This window comes from Pseudochaenichthys georgianus, chromosome 2 (genome assembly GCF_902827115.2).
Source record: "Pseudochaenichthys georgianus chromosome 2, fPseGeo1.2, whole genome shotgun sequence".
NCBI classification, from domain to species: domain Eukaryota; kingdom Metazoa; phylum Chordata; class Actinopteri; order Perciformes; family Channichthyidae; genus Pseudochaenichthys; species Pseudochaenichthys georgianus.
Genome location: NC_047504.1, coordinates 5740826 through 5761651, shown reverse-complemented (window position 1 = coordinate 5761651; position 20826 = coordinate 5740826). Strand labels below are relative to the sequence as shown.

The 20826-nt window shown below is 39.7% G+C and overlaps 3 protein-coding genes across 7 annotated transcripts in view; 1 reads left to right on the top strand and 2 right to left on the bottom strand.

Annotated features, from left to right (window-relative positions):
* LOC117458458 (sodium-driven chloride bicarbonate exchanger-like) overlaps positions 1–6091 on the top strand; it is a 34225-nt gene extending 28134 nt beyond the window's left edge. For 4 of the 5 annotated variants that reach the window (XM_034098979.2, XM_034098945.2, XM_034098963.2 and 1 more), the window contains 7 exons: positions 33–284; positions 575–643; positions 732–905; positions 1377–1499; positions 2157–2221; positions 3000–3113; positions 4211–6091. In XM_034098979.2, coding sequence (XP_033954870.1) covers positions 33–284; positions 575–643; positions 732–905; positions 1377–1499; positions 2157–2221; positions 3000–3113; positions 4211–4280 — 867 coding nt within the window. In that variant the 3' untranslated portion in view covers positions 4281–6091. Of the gene's footprint in view, positions 1–32; positions 285–574; positions 644–731; positions 906–1376; positions 1500–2156; positions 2222–2999; positions 3114–3419; positions 3453–4210 lie in introns of all 5 variants that reach the window. The other variant, XM_034098972.2, reaches the window with a different exon arrangement.
* A 789-nt stretch (positions 6092–6880) lies between these two features.
* LOC117457327 (glucagon-1-like) lies at positions 6881–9289 on the bottom strand. The gene is made up of 6 exons (XM_034097342.1): positions 9226–9289; positions 9025–9125; positions 8288–8443; positions 7600–7716; positions 6983–7126; positions 6881–6905 (listed from the first exon to the last, which is right to left on the bottom strand). The coding sequence occupies exons 2-6, from the start codon at positions 9114–9116 to the stop codon at positions 6881–6883; spliced, it is 534 nt and encodes a 177-aa protein (XP_033953233.1). The 5' UTR covers positions 9117–9125; positions 9226–9289.
* A 1084-nt stretch (positions 9290–10373) lies between these two features.
* On the bottom strand, positions 10374–18818 carry LOC117458452 (dipeptidyl peptidase 4-like). Its single transcript, XM_034098933.2, has 26 exons — positions 18602–18818; positions 18416–18503; positions 18071–18163; positions 17186–17277; positions 17030–17104; positions 16884–16936; positions 16654–16726; positions 16333–16453; positions 15748–15902; positions 15566–15663; positions 15326–15455; positions 14930–14968; positions 14237–14335; positions 14051–14121; positions 13692–13745; positions 13482–13594; positions 13332–13379; positions 13145–13243; positions 12988–13057; positions 12713–12907; positions 12447–12501; positions 12139–12238; positions 11996–12054; positions 11841–11913; positions 11583–11656; positions 10374–10787 (listed from the first exon to the last, which is right to left on the bottom strand). Exons 1-26 carry the CDS (start codon positions 18602–18604, stop codon positions 10695–10697), a joined length of 2223 nt encoding a protein of 740 aa, XP_033954824.1. The 5' UTR covers positions 18605–18818; the 3' UTR covers positions 10374–10694.
* Between the last annotated feature and the right edge of the window lie 2008 nt (positions 18819–20826).

The window sequence follows — 20826 nt, the reverse complement described above, 5'->3', positions numbered from 1 at the left end:
TGAACCCAACTGTCCTTGTCCCGTCCGTGCAGAAAGGCTGTGGCTACCACCTGGACCTGTTTGTGGTGGGGGTGATGCTGGGGGTGTGCTCGGTGATGGGCCTGCCGTGGTTCGTGGCAGCCACCGTGCTCTCCATCTCCCACGTGAACAGCCTGAAGCTGGAGTCGGAGTGCTCGGCCCCCGGAGAGCAGCCCAAGTTCCTGGGTATCCGAGAGCAGCGCTTCACCGGCCTCATGATCTTCACCCTGATGGGCTGCTCCGTCTTCATGACCTCTGTGCTAAAGGTCAGGGGAGAAACACACAAATATACTACATAGTGACAAATACAGTACCAACATAAAACAGCACTAATATTGTCTATTTATTTTCTATCAAGATGAAAATGTCATAAAATTAGGGGTAAGAATATGTTCCTAAATTTGACTCTTAATATTGCCCCTCTCTCCTGGCTCCATAATATATCATTGTGTTTGCTAAAATTGACTTAAACACCATCTTAACAAGTGTATAAGAGAAATAATTATCTTCAAATAGTTTTAGCCCTGAACCTGAATATATATCCTTCTGTCTCTAGTTCATCCCCATGCCTGTGCTGTACGGAGTCTTCCTCTACATGGGGGCTTCCTCCCTCAGAGGCATTCAGGTGAGCTGGGAATACTGCATGCTGGTATTTTGTCAGAAGAAGTCATTGGGAAAAGAAGCAGGGTGATTTCTTGTTTGTATCTGTGCAGTTCTTTGACCGTCTGAGGCTGTTCGGCATGCCGGCCAAACATCAGCCGGACTTCATCTACCTTCGGCACGTCCCTCTGAGGAAGGTGCACCTCTTCACCATCGTCCAGCTCACCTGCTTGGTCCTGCTCTGGGTCATCAAGACCTCCAAGGCGGCCATCGTCTTCCCCATGATGGTAACAGCAGTGTGTTTGTGTATGCATGCAAGTTCCAATAAATTCATGTCAAAACACTCAATAACAAGCAAAAGTAAAGTATAATTACTGCAAAATTGTACTTAATCAGAATCAGAATACCTTTATTAGTCCCACAGAGGGGAAATGTACATAGTTACAGCAGGAAAAAGAGCCACAGACAGCTTAATGTGACGTTATATGTTAAATATGTGACATGCATTTAAAAAAAAAAAAAAGTACTAAGTTATGAAAAAAAAAATATATAATAAAAAGTTACATCATTTAAAAAAATACACATCCTGTAATAGTTCTTAGGATTTAGCAGCCAGGTATATATTACACAGTTATTAACGGCATCTATATATATTGCACATCTAGCACATATTGCACATAGGTGGTCATTGTCACTTTCCACTGTATGCATGTATAGTATACTTCTGTCTGATTGACACGTGTGTTTCTGTGGATCAGGTCTTGGCTCTGGTGTTTATCCGGAAGCTGCTGGATCTCATGTTCACCAAGAGAGAGCTGAGCTGGCTGGATGATCTGATGCCCGAGTGGAAGAAGAAGAAACTAGAGGATGCAGACGAAGAGGTGCAGTGATAGACTCAGCAGGGCTATTCAATTGGCGGCCCGCGGGCCAAATCCGGCCCCGGGGTGATATTTTCTGGCCCTTTGAGTATAATGTTAAAAAGTAATCTACTTTTTTTTTTTTGAGCCAGAGTACCTTTATTCCAGAGAGGGTGTTAAATTGAGAGATAGAGGGGAAGACAATGCCTGAAAACTGTGGCGGGCTCGGGTTTCGAACTCACGTACTAGCTACTGTAGTGACAACTCCTGTCATTTATTGCATCTCTGCGTGAATGATTCTATAATTTCACCTAAATTAAATCAAATTAAATGATGTTGATGGTTAAATTAGCTTCACATGTAGGCCTACTGAGTTCTGAACTTACCATTTAGATCTATAACGGCCTTGGGGCTATGTTGTTTGATTTAATTAAACACAATATATGCACTCCACTATGCTGTTGTAGTATTTACTGTATCCGAAGCTCTTAATATGATTGCTCATATTTCAAGCCACCTTTTTCCCGGCCCCTTGCTTTGGATCATTTCCATCAACCGGCCTCCATTCCAAACATAGATGATCCAATGCCAATTCTGATGACTTAACCCTTCCACCACTGCAGTGGAAGGAGCTTCTATTCATGCAGGGTTCCCCTTTTCTTCTTGTGTTTCTTTCGTCAGGAGGAGCACAGTATTATTGTAGAGGAAGAAGGCATTGTACAAGTGCCAATGGAGGGACACCTCAAGTAAGTCATTTCATTGCATTTAACCCACTAATCACATGTCGTGAAAATGTTTTAAGACTTGGAGTAGGTTCTTATTTTGTTTAATAAGCATATTCTCTTTCTTTTTCTAATATCAGGAGATTGATACCACTTTTAGGTGGGAAAGAACAAAACAGCAGATAACCCCTGAATTGGGTTACCTTGTGCTAGATTCAGGCTAGCTGTTTCAAGTCAATATGCTAAGCGAGGCTAACAATCTTCTGGCTGTATCTGTATATTCATTGTACATATTGTATGTATGGTCCGGCAGTGGCTCAGTCAGTAGGGGCTTGGACTGTGAGCCGTAGGGTCGCCGGTTCAAGTCCCCGACCAGACCTAAATATGGTGTGTGACTTCTACTTGGAGAGGTCCCAGTTCACCTCCTGCCCTGCCGTGCTGCCCTTGAGCAAGGCATCGGACATCCCCCTTCCCCCCTCACTCCCATTGCTCCCCGGGTGCTGTACAATAGCTGCCCACTGTGGCTCCTAGTACTAGACTCCTGGTGCTAGGATGGGTTAAAAGCAGAGAACACATTTCACTGCGTGTGCTGTGTGCTCTGCATGTGACCATTAAAGAGGGTTTCATCCCTCCCAATTCTATTCTATAAGAGTCATTTCAATATTCTTTTCTTTGTCTCTGCAAGAAAGAAAGTACACATATTGTTTTAAAACCTTATAACCGGTGAACAGCTTCTGTTCTGCAGCTGTCACTTCATAAGCAAAGTTACTTATCATTTTTCCTTTTGCGTGTGCATTTTAAGGTGTGACCCTGCCACAGTGAACATCACTGATGAGATGTCTAAAGGATCTTTCGGAAATGTGTGGAAGAATGTCGACCCTAGTGAGACCACGAAGAAGGAGCCAAGCGCTAAAAGGTTAGCCTCCTTATCCATATAACGCTCACATCAACAAATATACACACGTTTTTCAGATACATCACATAGACTTCCAGAGTATTTTGTCTATTCCAATGGGAACATGATGTCTTTGGGTGTCAAAGCATGAAGTGGCAGGTGTTTATTATTGAAGTGTTATGGAGCATTTACTCTTTGTTTTTCCAGGAAAGTGAGCAGCTAGTATGTTTATGTAAAAAAGGTTTAGAGCAGCCCTGCACTCACAGAGTTCCCACAGAGTAGACTAACATAGTGTCTCCTGCCTGCCTCTCTCATTCCAACCCCAAGCTCCCCTTCCTAACCTCTCAGAAGCTGATAAAGGTAAGATGTTCCCGCTTCCCGTCGGCATGCAGAGTCCTGTGTGTTTCCTGCGAGTGCTGTTGCATGTTGATTGCTCTGTGCTGCAAGTGATTAATAGATACATCATTAATACATAGATTTTGATTGATAATCACAACATGAACTGGATGTGCATGTTACTTCAAGGACATTTAGTATGATTGTACATTTGGTTTATCATTCAAGTATTAAAGGAATACTTCAACCACATAGTAAACATTTGTTCATCAATTATTTCCCCGGTGGTAAACACACATGTTTGCATGCCTCTATGATAAACTAAATACATGATTGATGAATTGAAGTAAACAGGGGCTGCACTTAGCACTATTAGTCTTTTTTCTTAAATTAGATTTGAGGGAAAGTAGTGAGAGTACATCTGCATAAATAGGACATACATTATACTGCACAGGTTTTGTGACAGTTTCTTAATGGATGTATATAAATGTGGCTCCCATTTACTTCAATCTACCCAGGGTTTCCATTTAAAGGGATGCTAGAAGAATAAGTATTCTTTGAAAATTCAAGGTAACGCTGGGTGATAAATGTATATGAAAATTAGTGAGTTATTTTCTTTGATCTTATTGAGCTTTTTGCATGCTGTGTGATCATGCTTGATTGATTAATTGCATCTGTAGTCTGCACTTAGGTCTAAAATGTCCGAAAATCCAGTCTCGTACAATAAACACCAACATATGGGAATTTTCCACATTTAACATTTCTGCTTTTTTCCCGTGCAGTTCTAGCGGCGAAAAGCGACACAAACGCCGGAGGCATGATAAGAGCTTGGACAGGGAGACAAGTTTGTGATGACACCTACTTTCTGGCGGTGCCACTGTGCTGTCAAGCAGTAGATCAAAAAACAAAAAAAGCTGTACCGTGCCACACTCAACCACCTTTGTACTGTGCTACACTGTGTTTTTGTCATGTAAGTCTCTGTGCAAGTTGTGTAAAACAAAGAATTGTTAGAAACAGTATTAGCACGGGAAGGAATCAGGACAGATTTGTGTTCTTTTTCGATGTATATCAATGTTTGGTGATACCAGCAACAGACGGAAGCCAGAATTATACGACACTTACAAAAGCTGCTGTGTCAATGGGCCAATTAAATAACAATTTTAAACAATTTTTAAATCTACTTTATTTGTATTTTGTATGTTTTTATATTTTTCCAACAGTAGTTGTAAGTTTTCCTAAGCCTGCCACAGCCGATGTGTGGATTGTGTGTGCAGTATTTAATGCCTCTATTGACTTGATGCACCTCGAAAAGTAGACATTTGCCATTACTAATCTATTTCACTGGTATCTAGGAGTTGGTTATATAACAAAACTAGTCATTTTTTTGAAAGTATTAAATATACATTTTCTATATTCTGTATATCTTAATGTTTTTGTGACAGTAACAGCTCATATCACTTCAGAGTTGTCTCCCTTTCTATTTTACAAATAAATGTCTCTCGTCCAGTAAAGCATTCCCCCGCACGAGTTAAAGGAGTGGTTATTACTCTCATTCGTTTTCTGTTAGATGACAAGATCGATACCCCTCTCATGCCTGCACACTAAACATAAGTCTAGAGCGAGCAGCCTGCTAGCTCTAGACTTAAAACACGTAAACAGCTAGGCTGGCTCTGACCAAATGTAACAAAAATAGCCAAAATGTCTCTGATTAATAACTTTAAATGTTGTTTGTATTATCTGTGCAAAAACCAAAATGTAAAAAGGTATTTCTTTTGTTGCTGCTATTTTTTGGCAGGTAGCATGCGACAGCTTAATTTTTAGCAAACAGACACGAGAGTGGTATCGGTCTATCTCTATACAAGAAAAGTGAATAAGCATATTGACCGAGCAAAGCTCTTCGTTTAATGACAGTTACTGGCACACATGTCCATGCTAGCATCTGAGCATAGTGCTGGAGCGTTCAGTACCTGCAGCTACTCGCCTTGGCTTTTCAATCCCTTTTTCATCCATTTTGCAAATACTGAACTAGAGTGACACTATTTTAAGCTCCATGTTTTCCACCTGCATACTCTTTGTCATCTTGTCAGTAAGTGTCATCCATGGACATGTGATCTTCTCTCCAAATGACCCTCAATATTTTAGCATCTGAAGCTAATTGTTTTAAGCAAAACACCTGCATGCTGTTGAATCGGACATGAATGTCTTGCTGCAGACCGTGGTTACTTCTAGAGATGCAATAATACCTTTTTTCTGGGAAGGGCAACATGTAATAAATGGTAAAGAGTCTTAACAATGTATAAAACATAGTATATTTTATTCATGTAAAATGTTATTAATATATTACTAACATGAAGTCAGTGTTGAAGGCAGGTTTTGTTGTAGATGTTCTTTTCCCATTGTCTAATTGATGGTTCTTAGTTGTTTAGAGAAACTAATAAGGGGTCAGAATTATATCAATATCAAATATTTTGACCACTTCTGTGTGGAAATCTGCCTTAAATTTGGTAGTGATACATGTAGAAGGTTTGAAATGAAATGTACGCTTTCTGTTTAAATAATTTAAGACACCTGTAAAGAAACTATCAGTTCAGATTTGTTGTTAAATTGTGCTTTGTTTATTGAGAATGGGAGCGAGAGCATAAATAAAGATCTACAATGATGAATGATGTGGTTCTTTATTGATCCCTATATGTTTGCTATTGTCAACAGGTAGGTCAAAGATCAATGTACTTCTTTCTATAAGTAATTGTTCAGTTATTCCATACAAGGACTTTGACATCAGGAGCTTCATGTCTTTGCAGAGCTACAGGACAGAGTGTCTCTGAGCCGTTGATGCCCAGAAAGACTGCTTTTCCAGTTTAAAATGAGTGTAGAAATTGTGGAAATAATCCGTGAGACTGTTGGATTTCCTGCAGGTCTGAATTCTGTTATAGATTTCCCTGATGCCTGATCCTTTGAGATGTAACAAAAACTGGATTGCATGAAGTGACTGCGAAGAGAAGATAAGGCGTGAGTACATTTACTCTTTTTACTTTGAACTATGCTGTCTTTGTCCAAGGCTAAACCCATCAGCTAATCATTTACAATAACTTCCACAGACACACAATGAAAAACTTTATTTTGCAGAGCGGATACAATCATATGCAATGAAAACCATCTACACTACATGTGTTTCCTATCTACCTGAGATTTCACTTTTTGTGTTCTTGTTTTCACCTTAAAAATATAGAAAATAATTTAAATTTGTACAAAAAATCTGCCCCTCAATTTCATTTCTTCTCTCTGGTGCACCATATGAATGTGGAAGATTTTTTTGTCTCTGCATCACATACAGTAAGTAAAAAAAGACGTACAAATTGAAATGGCATAACAACATGCAAAGCAGTATGGCTTTTTATTCCTTCGGTATATGGCTTAGAATGCAGCATCAAAGGGAGTCCCTGAAGAGAGTCTTATTGGTCCTCTTGTCTTTTCTTACTGCAAAAGAAAGAAAATCACAATCATGCCGAGCCAAGTATTCTGTACATGATCAGAGCCATGTGACTGAGTTTTACCTCTCCCCTGAAGGTTTGGAGGTCATGACCCAGAGTAAATATTCCTTTGCAGCCAAGGAGTCCAGCACCTTGTTCACGTCACTGGTGAAGCTTCCATCAACATGCCTCCTGCTGAGCGCCTCGCCCCGTCTGTCCATTTGAGATCTGAGTATGTACACAATGTAAACACTGCCCATTAAGGGTCAGTAGCCCACAATGTGGCCAACCTGCCATTTTAACTCTGATGTTAGGCCTGCAGTGCAGTATTCATCAGAAAATCGTCATTTTTATTGTAGTTATTTTCTGATTGGTGATTACCGGGTGTTTCTTTGATCATTCCATGATTTGTTCATAGGCCGCTTGCACCTTTTTGTCAAAAATAATCATTCCACTCAATCGTCACACAATAGTAAGATATCAATCAACGCAGTGCAAAAAGTTCAGGTGATTTATTTCAACACAACCACAAGGGACATCAAGAAAAAGCACAGAAAGGAAAAAAGATGGAGAAGCAGGTGATTATATCTCTCTGACTGTCTCTCTCGTCATGGTGGAATCAGACACAGGCAGGCCGATAGGGGTTTGGGTACTGAAGAAGGAGGAGAGGGAGGGAGGAGGGAGGGGGGCGGGCAGCCTACGCTCTTCTGACTTGTCCAGCCTTGAGCCTGGCAACAAAGTCTTTGATTAGCTGGTCCTTGAGGTACGAGCTCACGTCGCTGGTGAAGGTCCCATCAGCGTGGCGCTTTTCTTCAGCACTGAAAACACAGTGAGGGAAAATGTTCAGATTGTTTTAGAGTTTAATGTATCATAAGTCCGAAATATACACTTTATTCACTAATACATCCCTGTTAACCAGTGGTAGAAATTGTACTATATCTAACGCTTAATATGTTATGCTACTTTTATGTATACTCTTCTATCCTTCAGAGCGATATATTCTACTTTTTACCCCACTACATTTATCTGACAGACATAGTTGCTTTGCCTTTACCTTGTTTTCTATGGGCTTTTCTTTTGACTTCTATACCATATGTTAAAAAAGCAAAGAGAAAGAAAATAATGTCCCAAAAACAACCTTTAGATATATATTTTAACCCTTTAAAGGGGCACAAACCCTAGGTTGAGATCCCTTAAGTATATATATAGCTGATAATACTTCTGTACATTTTTGAATGCAGGATTTTTACTTGTAGTTCAGTGTTTTTCTGTTGTTGTAAAAACTCCACCACTGCCCCTTTAACAGTGATTGTAGCATATTGCACATTGAATATAACCTAGAAAAGTCAAAGCACTTCACAATTGATATTCTTAAGATCCCATACTGACCCGCTCCCTTTGTAGTTCATCAGCCACCGGACAAAGTCCTGAGCCTTCCGGTCCTCCAGGTATTTGCTGTCGTCGTTTGAGAAGGTTCCCTCCGAATGTTTCTTCATGTTGGACAGCTCCCACGGCTCATCCGCTGATGTGTTGTCTGCCTCAAAGCTACAAGAGGAAACCACTGTGAGTTTACACAGATGACCCCTTCACATTACCAAAATCCATTGGTTAGGTTTGCGTAGAATTTTCCAAAACACTTCAAATAATGCAAACAAATCAGATGTAGTATATTTATTATTAATCTTCAAACATATGCCCAGATGTAAAACAGTGTACATTTAGCACTTTAAATTAAATCTCCCATTTTCGCTATTATTTCTTATATCTTAATTAACATTTTCTGTATTTATAAATAGGGTAATCCACATTTTCAGCATTATAATTCCCGAACAGAAAGGGAATGTAGAGCAAATCCTCCCCTGTTTTACTTCTCTAAATGACTTTAAGCCTTTTATCCAATTTGATGGGATATTTTTGAGACATTTCTCAGTTTCAGTATTGTCTCATGTCACCTAAATCGTGCTGACTATCCGATGAAAGTTGCTTTTTGGAATTGAACTTAAAATGACCCACATATACCACAATTTAAAACGTATTTTTCATGAAGGATAAAGTTCTATTTCTGCATTCCTAAATGTACAAAACCAATGGGCCATAGATAAAAGACAAAACAGTATTTTCTGTACCTTGAGCTGTCACCCGCCTCCTGCAGAGGAACCTGCCAGCTGCTCTGAACAAACCCCACAACCAGAAGGATACCAGCTAGGAAGCTTCTCATGGTTCTAACCTACAGCGCAGCACACGCACACATACAAGAAAAAAGTTTGCATATTGGATCAAAAAGTTAAAGCTAATGTGGTTTCCTAATTGCAATCAATACAACTCACCTTTTCTTCTTCTTTCCTTCACAAGAACGGTGCCGTTAGTTCCTCTGCTTGTCTGACTCTAACCCTCCTCTCTTACATTCTGTTCTTATATACTGTAATAGAAGGAGGACGATTTGTCTGCTCAGGTGGGATAGTTTAACCACTCTGGCAGGTCAACCTGTTACTCTCAACCCATTAGACACGGGCCCCGTCACATCGGCCGAATCAACAAGCCGAGCATTTGTCCCGAAAGGAAAGGTGCTATCCATGCGTGATGCCAGCTGGTACTTCGGTGTTAAGATCAAACAACAGCAGCTCATCCTGTTAAACAGAACGAAGGGAAGATGCTTTAATGTGCTACTGTGTCATCATGATGGGAAGTGATATGTGTGCTGTCATATCTGGAAGATGAGTCACTATTAGTGGTTTCTGTCTGATCACATTTAAAAGATGGGTGATATTGACCGTTTATATGCATCAGTGGCAGTTATCTCCGTTTTTACAAGGGCCAGTGTTCAATAGAGATTGATGGTGTATGACAATAAATGGTCATCTATTGCTATATGGCTCTTAGTGTCACACGTTTGTTAAAGGGGCCCTATTATGCCTTTTGGTGTTCTCCCTTCCTGTAGTGTGTAAATGGTCTGCAAAGGTTGAAATCCCTGTGATCCCTCCAGAGGAAGTTTCTCTCCTACACACTCCCCCCCCCCCTTCTTTACACGCCCCCATTGGACTCCTTTACTTGCATCCGCGACATAGTGACATCACTACGTAACACTCGTGCTTCTATTGACTAGCGCTCCAACATATATATGTGATAGACTAAGGGGTGGGACTTATCACAACAGAGACAGACAGCTAACCAATCAGAGTTGAGTCAAGTAGGATTTCATCCATGATGACGCAAATCAATATTGGACAACACAATTTAGTTGTAGGTAAATAAATATACATTTTTTCATATCACTTACATCGCTAACATACTTATAATACTGATGTAAGGTATAATGCTAATTGTTGCTAATTTGCTGCTTAAGCAATGATATCATGGGCATATAGCTCAAAGCTAAGCCTTACTGAACCGCTAGCATAGCTGTTGACTGTACTAATATAAAAAAGATGATCGTTGTTACGCAGTAATCCCGTTTAACAGAATAAAGAACATGATATCCCAAACAAAACACTTTTTTATTCAAAATTAATTTACATCAAACAGACAACCATCTCATTAAAATAGAAACTCACCCAAGTAAAACAAGTACACTTCAGGACCAATTTACATTTAATTTAGAAAAAAAACTTTGAAAAAATAAATCACATTTTTCACATTTAGTTACAAGTAATAATGTATTTTTCTGACTGATTTCAGCACAACACCGACACAGAATGACAATATGACTTCAACTCATTTTGTACTTTCCTGGCATTAATAACGAAATGTGCCTTTCAAATTAAATGAAGTATCCCTTTTTATTCACATGAGGCGGACTTCAAGCAAAGCACCTCTTTAGGAAGTGGCTCATGTGGGTGTAGACGTGTTTATTGGCTGCGCCTGTAAGCCCATGATCCTTGTCTGTGTACCACTGAAAGACAAGGGAAAACATGTTATTATTTTAGGTGATGTTGAGTTCAGAATTCCAGAAAAGACAGACAACTTCTAAGTTTAACTATTTATTGTAAAGAGAGCAAAAGATATATATCAGTTGGCCAAGGACTCCGTCACGTCATAGCAATCACAGACAGCAAAGCTGTAATCTGTCAGCACCAAATCCCTAAAGAGCCTCGAACCTCGTGCGACAATACATTTTATTACACAGGGCGTTGCCCGTACATTTATGATTGGTCAAGACGAGCTGAAGAGATACCATGGTTTAGACTTGGTTCTCTTTGGTTGGTGCGCAGACTCAGATAGAGTCTCTTGGCAACACGACATTCCAATCAGCATTTGGCCGGCCTGTGGAAGTCCCCCCCTACTCTGGCACCATCATACTAATTTGTTTTCTCTAACGTTTCTTCAGATATAATGGAAAACCATAATGTTGCTTCCTAGCTTTACATGGGAGTGCGGCTCCCATACAAAGTGAAGGCCGGTGCGATGTGCTGTTCTGACTACCTCTTTGTGTTCTCTGTCTCTGCACCTGACCTTGCTACTTTCAATATTGCAAGCTAAACACTTTCTCATGTGACTTTTCCCTTCGTTCCTATCCTCCCCATCCAAACTTGGGGGGAGTCTATTTATTCCAAAGTCACAGCCACATAAATGAGCACAATAAGCTTATAATGTAATAATAAGAATCAGTCTTTCTAATGTTATATAGAAATAGCCTCCTCAGTCACAGTCTCCTGTTCCTTCAATATTAATTTTCCAAATGACTCACCATCGCCTCAAAGTCAACCTGCGCCTCCACCAGAGCTTCAGAGATCTCAGCTGCCTGCTGGAAATGAACATTATCTAAAAAACACAACAGAAAATGTATTAACACAATCCAAATTGCCCATTTGGATCCAGAAAGGTCAGGGGGTCACCACGGATTTTTTCTTTCTTAACTTCATGGCTGAAAGAGTTGGATCTGAAGGAGGTGTGAGACCAAAGGTCAATATGTCCAAATAAATGCTTGTGGCCATTCATAACTCACCATCAGCTGTTCCATGAACCAGTAGATACTGCACTGCACGGAAATTCTTGGCCCTTTCAGTTACTGTCGAGTTCTGCACACAATCATATTTGTATTTTATGGTGACAGACAATAGCATAATTAATAATGATAAAATATAAGACTGTCAAACGTACAGTGTAGGCCAAAGAGTTCTGTGAAGGCTCCATCATGTAACGCTCGGTGTAGATGGAATCTGGAAGAAACATATATTAATAGAGTGTGTCAGGATTGGGATGGTTGTTAACGTGAAGAAATTACTTTAAAAGACCAAAAATACCATAATATTCCCATTTGGACACTGGAGCGACCGCCATTCCACATTTGAAAACTCCACTTCCAGATCCCAATACCATTGACGTCACATATCCACCATAAGACTGAGAGACACAAACAGCTCATTAAGTAGCCTTAAGTAAAGAAGACGTACTGACAGTAGGGTGAAACATTAACTCCATTTCTGACACATGTATTGCCATATGAAGCATGAAAACACATTTATGCTTAAGGAACAAAACTTGTTTGATTTTGAAATACTTTTTATTTGAATGCACTTTTAAGTGTTTTCATACTATTCTTAAAACTTACCCAGCCCCAAATAGCAACTCTGTCTTTGTCAATGTAGCCCTTTTCGATAAATTTCCTATACAGTAATAAAACAAAAAGAATGTTGTAAATAGAGGAACATTTGAGCAGCATCTTCAGTTGGTGCTGATCAAGATATTTCCTGTGTGTGTCACTTCTCCAGAACACAAACAAGTCAGTTCCAGTTTTATCAAGCTTTCCTGGGAAACGGGTGAAGCTGTTTGTTTGAGCGGGAAATGCATTGACTCGTCCAAACTCGCTTTCCTCACCTGGCTGCTGTTATCTGATCTTCCACCTCATAGGTTCCCAGACCTTTGTAGATTGCGTGCATTATCTCGTCGCCTTGGTAACCGCTTCCTCTTCCATCAAAGCTTGCGACGATGATTTTCTCTGTGCTCGCCAAGTAGGTGTCCCAGCCCACCCTGTAGGAAAAGTCTGCTTTCTGACTGCAGGGACCAGCATACCTGAGTGGGAAAAATGTGTTTGTAATGTCTTCTACAATTGAATATTATTATAGTTTGTTAATATTTATAAATTATCTTACACATCTATCAGTAAAGGGTACTTCTTGGATTTGTCAAAGCCTGGAGGCAACAACATCTGGTACCAGAGTTCTGTAAAAAATATGTAAATCCATAGTAAATAATCATCTGTGTATTTTATAGCAAACACTGGATATCGTCGTTGTAGGATTCTCTTACTGTGTCCTGCAACGTTGAGGAAGCCTCGACTCATGGTGGGCATTTGGATGTCAGATATCAGGCTGCTAAATGCTTTATTGTCCTGCAAAACTTTTATCTCTACAAATGCAAAAACATAGAAAGTTAATTAAATAACATTTATCCTCGTTGATATTATTTCAGATTGCATTCAAATGTTGTGGATTACCTTTATTATTCCTGTTATCCATGAGAGCATCGAAAGGAATGCCAGGACCTTTGAGTAAAATGACATTAAATTATTAGCAAAACATATAGCTAATAAGTTACTATATAATAATTACATTACATATATGCAGAGAAACAAAGTATAACTGACCACTGCAGCGCATACGGTAGAAGGAGGCATTATGGCTGAAGTAGGCGGAATTATACTGACAGTTATCTCCACCTATCGCACATGTTAGACAAGTGTGCGTTTCTTTGGTCCACCTGACACAAACACACAGTGTGAAGAACTGCTTTGTAATAAAGATTGTATCATTAAAAACGAGGAAAATAGTAAAACATTTCAATTAAATCCCCTTACTTGTAAACATTCCTTCCTCCTGGCTGCCCGGCCTCTTGGTTACTTGAGTAATATCTGTGGAATAATTGGTATGCATGAGTGGGGAGGAAATCCTAAACTGTGGCAAAGGAGAAATCCAGCTAATTGGACATGACAGTTATCTCTTAAACTCACTCATAACTTCCCAACATTTCCACACACACCAGAAATGTTAGATTAAAGTTTGGGAAAGTGCATAAAACAATGCATTACAGACATATTTCCATTGGCTGGAATGGTGCAGTTGTATAGGATACTGTACAATCAGAATGGATATAAGCATTATGCTTCTACACAAGAGAACTTGTATGCAGCTGTGTGCAGATGATGCAACGACTTACACACTGTCTTCAGTTACTTTCAGGATGTCAACAGCTTCCCATTTCCCAGAGGTTATAGGTGTAGCTGTGCCCTGCACGATGAGTCACAACACAATGTGTTACTTAACATTTCGACAATGTGTGCAAGTCTTAAAAAAAGAGCTGATTTTGCTGGACTGAAAACTGGCCAACTGTAATTGTACCTACCCCGACCACATGATGGATGTGCTTGTACTTGTTGGTGTCGCTCATCAACAGGTAGTAGCTTTTTTTGTCTGCAGCAAAAACTGGTTCTGGTGGAGAGAACTAAGAAAAAACATTATTTTACTATATTCTCTGACCTATAACTGTCAGCTCCAAGTCCATCTCATCCAACTATAGCTGCACTGTAGTTGTATCTTACCCTAGGGCCTGGTCAAATAAAAGGCAATGGTGCATTGGATGGGGATAATTTTCAACTGTGTATTAGTCCACATTAGGTGAGTCTGTCTGGCAGCAGGATGGTTGAGTGTGATTGAGGAAGAAGTAATTACAGTGTGTGTGCAATCATGCAAGAACATGTCACCCAGTGCACATGGAGCTCTATTAAACAGAGGAATACCATATAATGCTTGACAGCCACATTACTTATTATAACATACGGTCAGGGTTGGGGAAAATAGGACCCACATGCAGGACACAGACAGGGAAGCAGGAATCCAGGTAATAACCAAAAACGAGCTTTATTCCAAAAAGCTGATTAGAACCAAAGAAAAAGTACCAAACACTAACCGGGTGAAACAAGAACAAACTCACGGACAGGAACAGGCAGGTTGAATGGAAACATAAACCCAAAACACATATATTTACTGTTGTTTTTGGTCTTTAAGCAGAATATGCTTTACGGTGTGCTGGACTTACCCGTCCGATCCAACCTTTTTCACTTTTCACCTCCAGTGTCTGTAAAAAGAATTGCAATTTTATAGCTGCAATAGGCACAATTAGATTACAGTACACCTTATCAGTTTAGGCAAAACTGTTATTGCAGCACAGAGGTGAATTTAGAAATGCTTTACCTAACGAAGGACATTGACCTTTCATTTCTCAACAACCAATGACTTTCGTTGGGTACAACTATGATAACAAAGTCGTGAACATCAAGTGTTTGTGACATAGGCTAAGAAGGAGAAATGTCATCAGAGTGTCAAGAATTTTGTACCAATATTTGCGGTCTGCAGAGGATGAATCCTAACACCAGTGCAAACATGTTATGCTATATATTTGTATAACCTAAGCAGTAACATTCATTTGTTTTACCTCAACAGGATCCCACTTGAGTCCATTAAAATTGTAGATCTGGAGGATGAGGTGGTTTTGGACTCTCTTCAGCCATTGGACAGCAATACGCTCATCTGTCACCCAGGTAACAGTGGCCAAGTAGTGCTCACTGAGGGCAGAAGAGGAAATGCACGACACTGGTAAGTTCCTCTGATTTCCTTCCCTGATAGCAGGCAATACACATGTATACAAGGTTAATCAGAGTAATAGTTCTATTACCTAGAGCTGAAAAGGGCTGGAACAACAACCTCGGTAATTGTTGTCGTATTGTCAGTGTCCACAACAAACAGCTTCACAATAGGGTTGGGAGTACCTGGCTGCACAAGAATGTAAGATACACACATTGACGTACAATGATCCCAATATTGTTAGAGTAAACACGCCCTGGATAATCGTCCCACCTTTGGATATGGAATGGAAACAGTTGTGGGGTACTGGTAGTACCCATACCAGGTGTACTCTATGTTGTGGACCCCTGTGTCGTTGAACTCAGCATAAGCCACGTACTTCCCTCCAGGGGACCACCAGAGGCCTCGGTTGGAAGAGAACATCTCCTCTAGACCGGGGAAAGGGAACATGACTTATGGTTCAGGAGTGTGGGAGACGGGTTTGGGGTTCAATTACAAACTACAACACTAGGAAAATGTCATGCATCTATAATGCTATAACCTCTTCTTAAAATCCATCTGCACAGGGATTAAATGGAATCCATTTATATACTGTAGGGCCATTTCTCTTAGCAACATGTTTTAAATGCTAGTTATAAATGGTTTTATGGTCTTAGTGACACGGAAGCTAGTCAAATGAACTGGCACATACTGCATTCTCTCTGTGTGTGTGTGTGTGTGCGTGTGTGCGCGTGCGTGCGTGTGTGTGTGTGTGTGTGATAAAGACAGTTTATTAAACCTTAAAACCTGATGTATCAGATATCATTATCAAGGTAATCTATCAGATACAGATCATGTTATTACATAAGGGCCACCTACCCTCATACACCCAGTCGGGGATCCCATTCAAAATCAAATTCCACTCGCCATTGAAAGTGACTTGCTTGGCGGGCGACTCAGGGATGGTCTTTACATACACATTATTTTTCCAAACAAAGGCCTAAAAAGAGAAACAAAGAAATAGAAAAGTTGTGAAAAAGGCAGTCTGGTTTGTTTTCTGATCTCACACACTGAGCACACACTCTTTACTCTGCTCAAGTGTTTGGGAAAGGTTGATCATCTGATACCTGCTTCAAAGCCCACCTGTCACTCAAAGTTATTCACATGCAACGGATTATGTGTTTGAGAGTCCAAGCTCACCAGTTTGTTCCCTTCAGGAGCCCATGAGAAGTACTGGATTTCATCCGGCAGGTCAGAGGGTTTGATATATTCCCTGAAATTAAGTTTTAAAAAAAAAGGTTTGTGGAGTTAGCTTTAATGTTCATCATGCATGAAAAGGAGCATTTAGTGGATGCTTTAGCTGGAGTGTACTGTATTTTTGAAACTGCATAAATGTATCCATATGCCAAATACATATTAAATGCACTTACCCTAATTCCCTGTCATAAAGGGAATATGAAGCTAAAAATGAATGCCGCCATATCTAATGGGATTGGAAAAAAAATAATGTAGTGTGAGCCCTTTAATTTTATATAAGACTTTAGTTATGCGTCAGATAAATACAGGCTTACTCTACCTTGGAATAATGGCTCCTGAATGCAACATATTTGCGGTCAGCCGACAGCTGGTAGTGATCAGCACCTCTTTCATCCTGTGGTTGGAAAAACACATATTTGAGAGAGTTTCACAGACCAGTGCTCAGGACCTCCAGGACAATACTGCACTGACTTACAAACGTGGCTTCGCTCAAAAACATCGAGGACTGTCCTGTGAGGACGTCCTGGAGAAAGACATCGCCCACAGCTCTATGCAGATACTCGTGATCTGTGGGTGAGGATAATAGATCAAAGAATGTAAGTTATAATACGATATTTTACATAAAACACAGAGCAAGACATTTCATAAAGACATCACCTAAGTAGTTGCACTTTATAATAAGGGTTATTGCAAATAGATAACAAACTACCCAGAAACTCCCGCCCGTGTTCTGCTCAGTAAAATGGTTGTTTTTTGTCAAAGGAGACAGATGGATTTAAGAGATGATATATAACAGTTGCAGGTCCTGGTTGTAAAGTGCTGTCTGTCAGCAGAATAGATAGTAAACAATATATAGTGTACATGTAAACTGATATTGATTTTTTGGGTGGGTCTTTCTTTTATGTGTCTAGAAAAACTGTTGACCTCTTACACAAAAAAATCATCACTTAACTTCTATGCCGTAACTCCTGTCTCTTTCCCCAAACAGGGGTAGAGCAGACCATCATCCACGATACACTAAGTACCTTATAAATCCCCACTTCAAAAAATGTAAACTATCCTGATGAAATTGACTCATTGTGACTTAATCTCTGAGCAAGTAGATCTCCTGATATATCCTGCATTGATTTGTGTATTAAATCAAGTCTTGCATTGGTTAAGCATGTGTGTGTGTTTACCCTGCATCTGAATACATGCATATATGCACTTGAATATGGGAATTAGTCCAAGTGAATAAGTAACCATTTGTAATATTGTAGCTGGCGGATAATAAAGCATCCTTAGTGACACATTTACAGTTTAATTGCAGATGCACATCACGTTTCACCTGTTCTACTTTTAACAGGCTACTTTCTCCCACCTGAGATCCATTGCAAGCTGGCAGACTTTGGTTTCATGGTGCTGTTAAAGGCATCCTCCAGAGTGAAGGTTCTGCTGTTGTCCGCCTGCTCCTCTGGAACAGTAGAAAGGGTGTTGAAGGTCACAGGAGGTTACAGATATGATATCACACATCACGATCATCACCATAAAAGAAGGTAAGTGCTGTACAAACTGATAATGACGAGTGGAACATTGCTGACGTCAGTGTGTTTTTTGGGGTAATTATGTGTATTGTCATAGTGTGTACTGAGTGACTATGATACTAATTTACTTACTTTCGGATGTGTTTAACCCAATTATGAATCATTTAATAGTATCAACTCACCATTCAGAAATATAGCCGTGGGTACTGCTGTTAAAATGACAACCACTGCTACGCCGAAGACTCCAAGGATCAACTTCCCGATGGAAACCTGCGCAGAGTAGAAGCCACACAAGTCACAAACGGGCTCCAAAATGATCCTTGAAAGTCAACATTATATCGATATGTGAGTATTAACAAACCACCAACCATTGTTTCCGCGCTTTGCTGAAGTCTGAACCAAATCCGTCCAAATTACAACTCCATCGATACGCGTGCATGGGACGCTAAAGTTATGTGATGGCGCTTTGCTGTTAAATATTATCTCAAGAGAAGTTTCAAAGGTGGGCCAATAAATGTCGAGCGGAGTATAGTTCGTCAGGTTTGACGATGTTCCAGTGTTTTGAGGAAGTGTGCGGCTGCTCCAATCAGCCTGTGTCTCTCAGAACGCCATCTCTGAGAAAATGTCATTTTTTACGCATTTCACAACAATAGTTTTTACAGTTGTAAAAAAATACAAGGTTAAAAAAAATAAAATCAAAACTTCAATATGCAGAAGTTTTTAGCAGAAGTCTATAACAGTGGTCATTGTTGGAATATAAATACTCAAGGAAAGAAAACAAGGTACTTGTACTTAACTTGGGTATTTTCTCATTATGGTACTTGATACTTTTACTCCACTACTTTGCAGGTTCAGATTATTATGACAATATATAAATACAGTATGATATATTTTATAGTTTTGGCTAACCAGCTTCCCCAAGAGCAACATTTAAATGATGAACACAATAATGCATGAATAATTATAATACAATAATTTAATATGACCCTGAAATGGGCCATACTTAATGAGTACTTGAACCTTTGATATTTTAAGTGTGTGTTGATGCTAATACGTTTGTACTTTTACTTAAGTTTAATTTTAAGTGCAGGACTTTTTTGTAACTGGATATTTTTACAAAGAATGTCTTCGTCTACTTAAGTTAAAGTTCCAAAAAAAAATTCTTCCACCTCTGACAGGAACTACCTCTGTTGAGAGTGAATGTCATGTTTATGGTGCACTGCACAGCTGGCAGATAGAAGCAGACTTCTCTGCCATCCAGCTGGGTTTACACGTAACCTAAGTGCAGAAAATAAATATTCAAAAATCACTGAATAAAGAGGTTACAGGAGATGTCTTAGTTTGAGTTAACAGATTCATAATAAAAAAACATGGTGTTTAATCAGCTGTCCAAGCCTATTGCCAATTCCTCCATTATCATTACCACAGATTTGATCTTTTCATTTTGACAGGGAACTGTCTGTAATGTTAGTGAAATTGCTGTACGACCGGTCCACTTCTGCCTCCGATGACTTTACACACTGATAACAGCTGTTCAGGCTAATAAATGACAGTCATAAATGTCATTCAATGCATGCACTGTGTTTACATAATCATTAATATCCTTCCTGTTTGGGTCTAATTCCTGAAGGCAGCGTGAGAACTATGTCACTGACCGTTGGGCACAGGTAGGAAAACTGAAAAAACAGCATTTTCATGCGATGATTAATAAGTGAGCGTCAAACGCACTTCAGAGCAGAGCGGCTAAAAATAAGTCGATGTATTCCATGTTGTTAGTTTCTTCTTTGTACATGCTGTAAGTGCCAACCAGTCACAGTCAATGCTAAAAGCCTTTTAAAAGCTTAACAAATATAAAGCTGGGCCTTTATGGGGAATAGGCATCATATTGTGCACTTGTTCCCCTCACACCGGACATCCTCTGCAAACACATAGACAGTGGAAGTCTTCCTAATGCAGCTTGGCTTGTTTGAAGAGCGTGCCTTCATTGATACCTCCATTTTCATGACACTAAACACATCTAAAAGCATTTATAGGTGTCACTTTAATCACATTTGGCCTTATTGGACCAATATAGTGTTTGTTTGAGGACACTTTGATAAAGAGAACAACAGAGGGAGAATGCATGAGAAAGCATTTACATACAGAGATACAGAGAGCTGTGATTTAAAGGTCTGGGTTTCTAAGATTATTTTATATTTAAATGTAGATTTATATCAATATTTTTTCCATAATCAAGAAAAGCTCCAAAGTATAAAACGTTCAGACAGAGAAAAGCAACAATAAAATAATCACAACAGACCAACACTGTTAAATGTTACACAAACTTAAACGTTTTGAGTTTAAGTCCTTTGTCATCACAGCGACAGCACATGACGCTGGGTGTTTTCCCTGAATTTCTGAACCAGTTCTTCTCAGGGAAATGTCGGTGTTTATTCACAGGATAAACAGAGACACTGGTGTTGGTTTCATCAGACCGTGTGTAATTGCATTCTTGGCTGGAGGATGAACAGTGTTGGAGTTTGGAAGTAACAGTTTTGAAGTGTTAGAAATGGGTCAGTGAAGCTGTGTGTATCCGTTGAATGTACTGTAGCAG

Coding starts and splice junctions, on each gene's coding strand:
- LOC117458452 (XM_034098933.2), bottom strand. Junction 17,105..17,185: donor TTTTGAGCGAAGCCACGTTT/GTAAGTCAGTGC, acceptor TTCCAACCACAG/GATGAAAGAGGTGCTGATCA. Junction 16,937..17,029: donor TCAGGAGCCATTATTCCAAG/GTAGAGTAAGCC, acceptor CAATCCCATTAG/ATATGGCGGCATTCATTTTT.
- LOC117457327 (XM_034097342.1), bottom strand. CDS start 9,116: ATGAGAAGCTTCCTAGCTGGTATCCTTCTGGTTGTGGGGTTTGTTCAG. Junction 7,127..7,599: donor GCTGGACAAGTCAGAAGAGC/GTAGGCTGCCCG, acceptor GTACATACTCAG/ATCTCAAATGGACAGACGGG. Junction 6,906..6,982: donor TCCAAACCTTCAGGGGAGAG/GTAAAACTCAGT, acceptor TTTCTTTTGCAG/TAAGAAAAGACAAGAGGACC.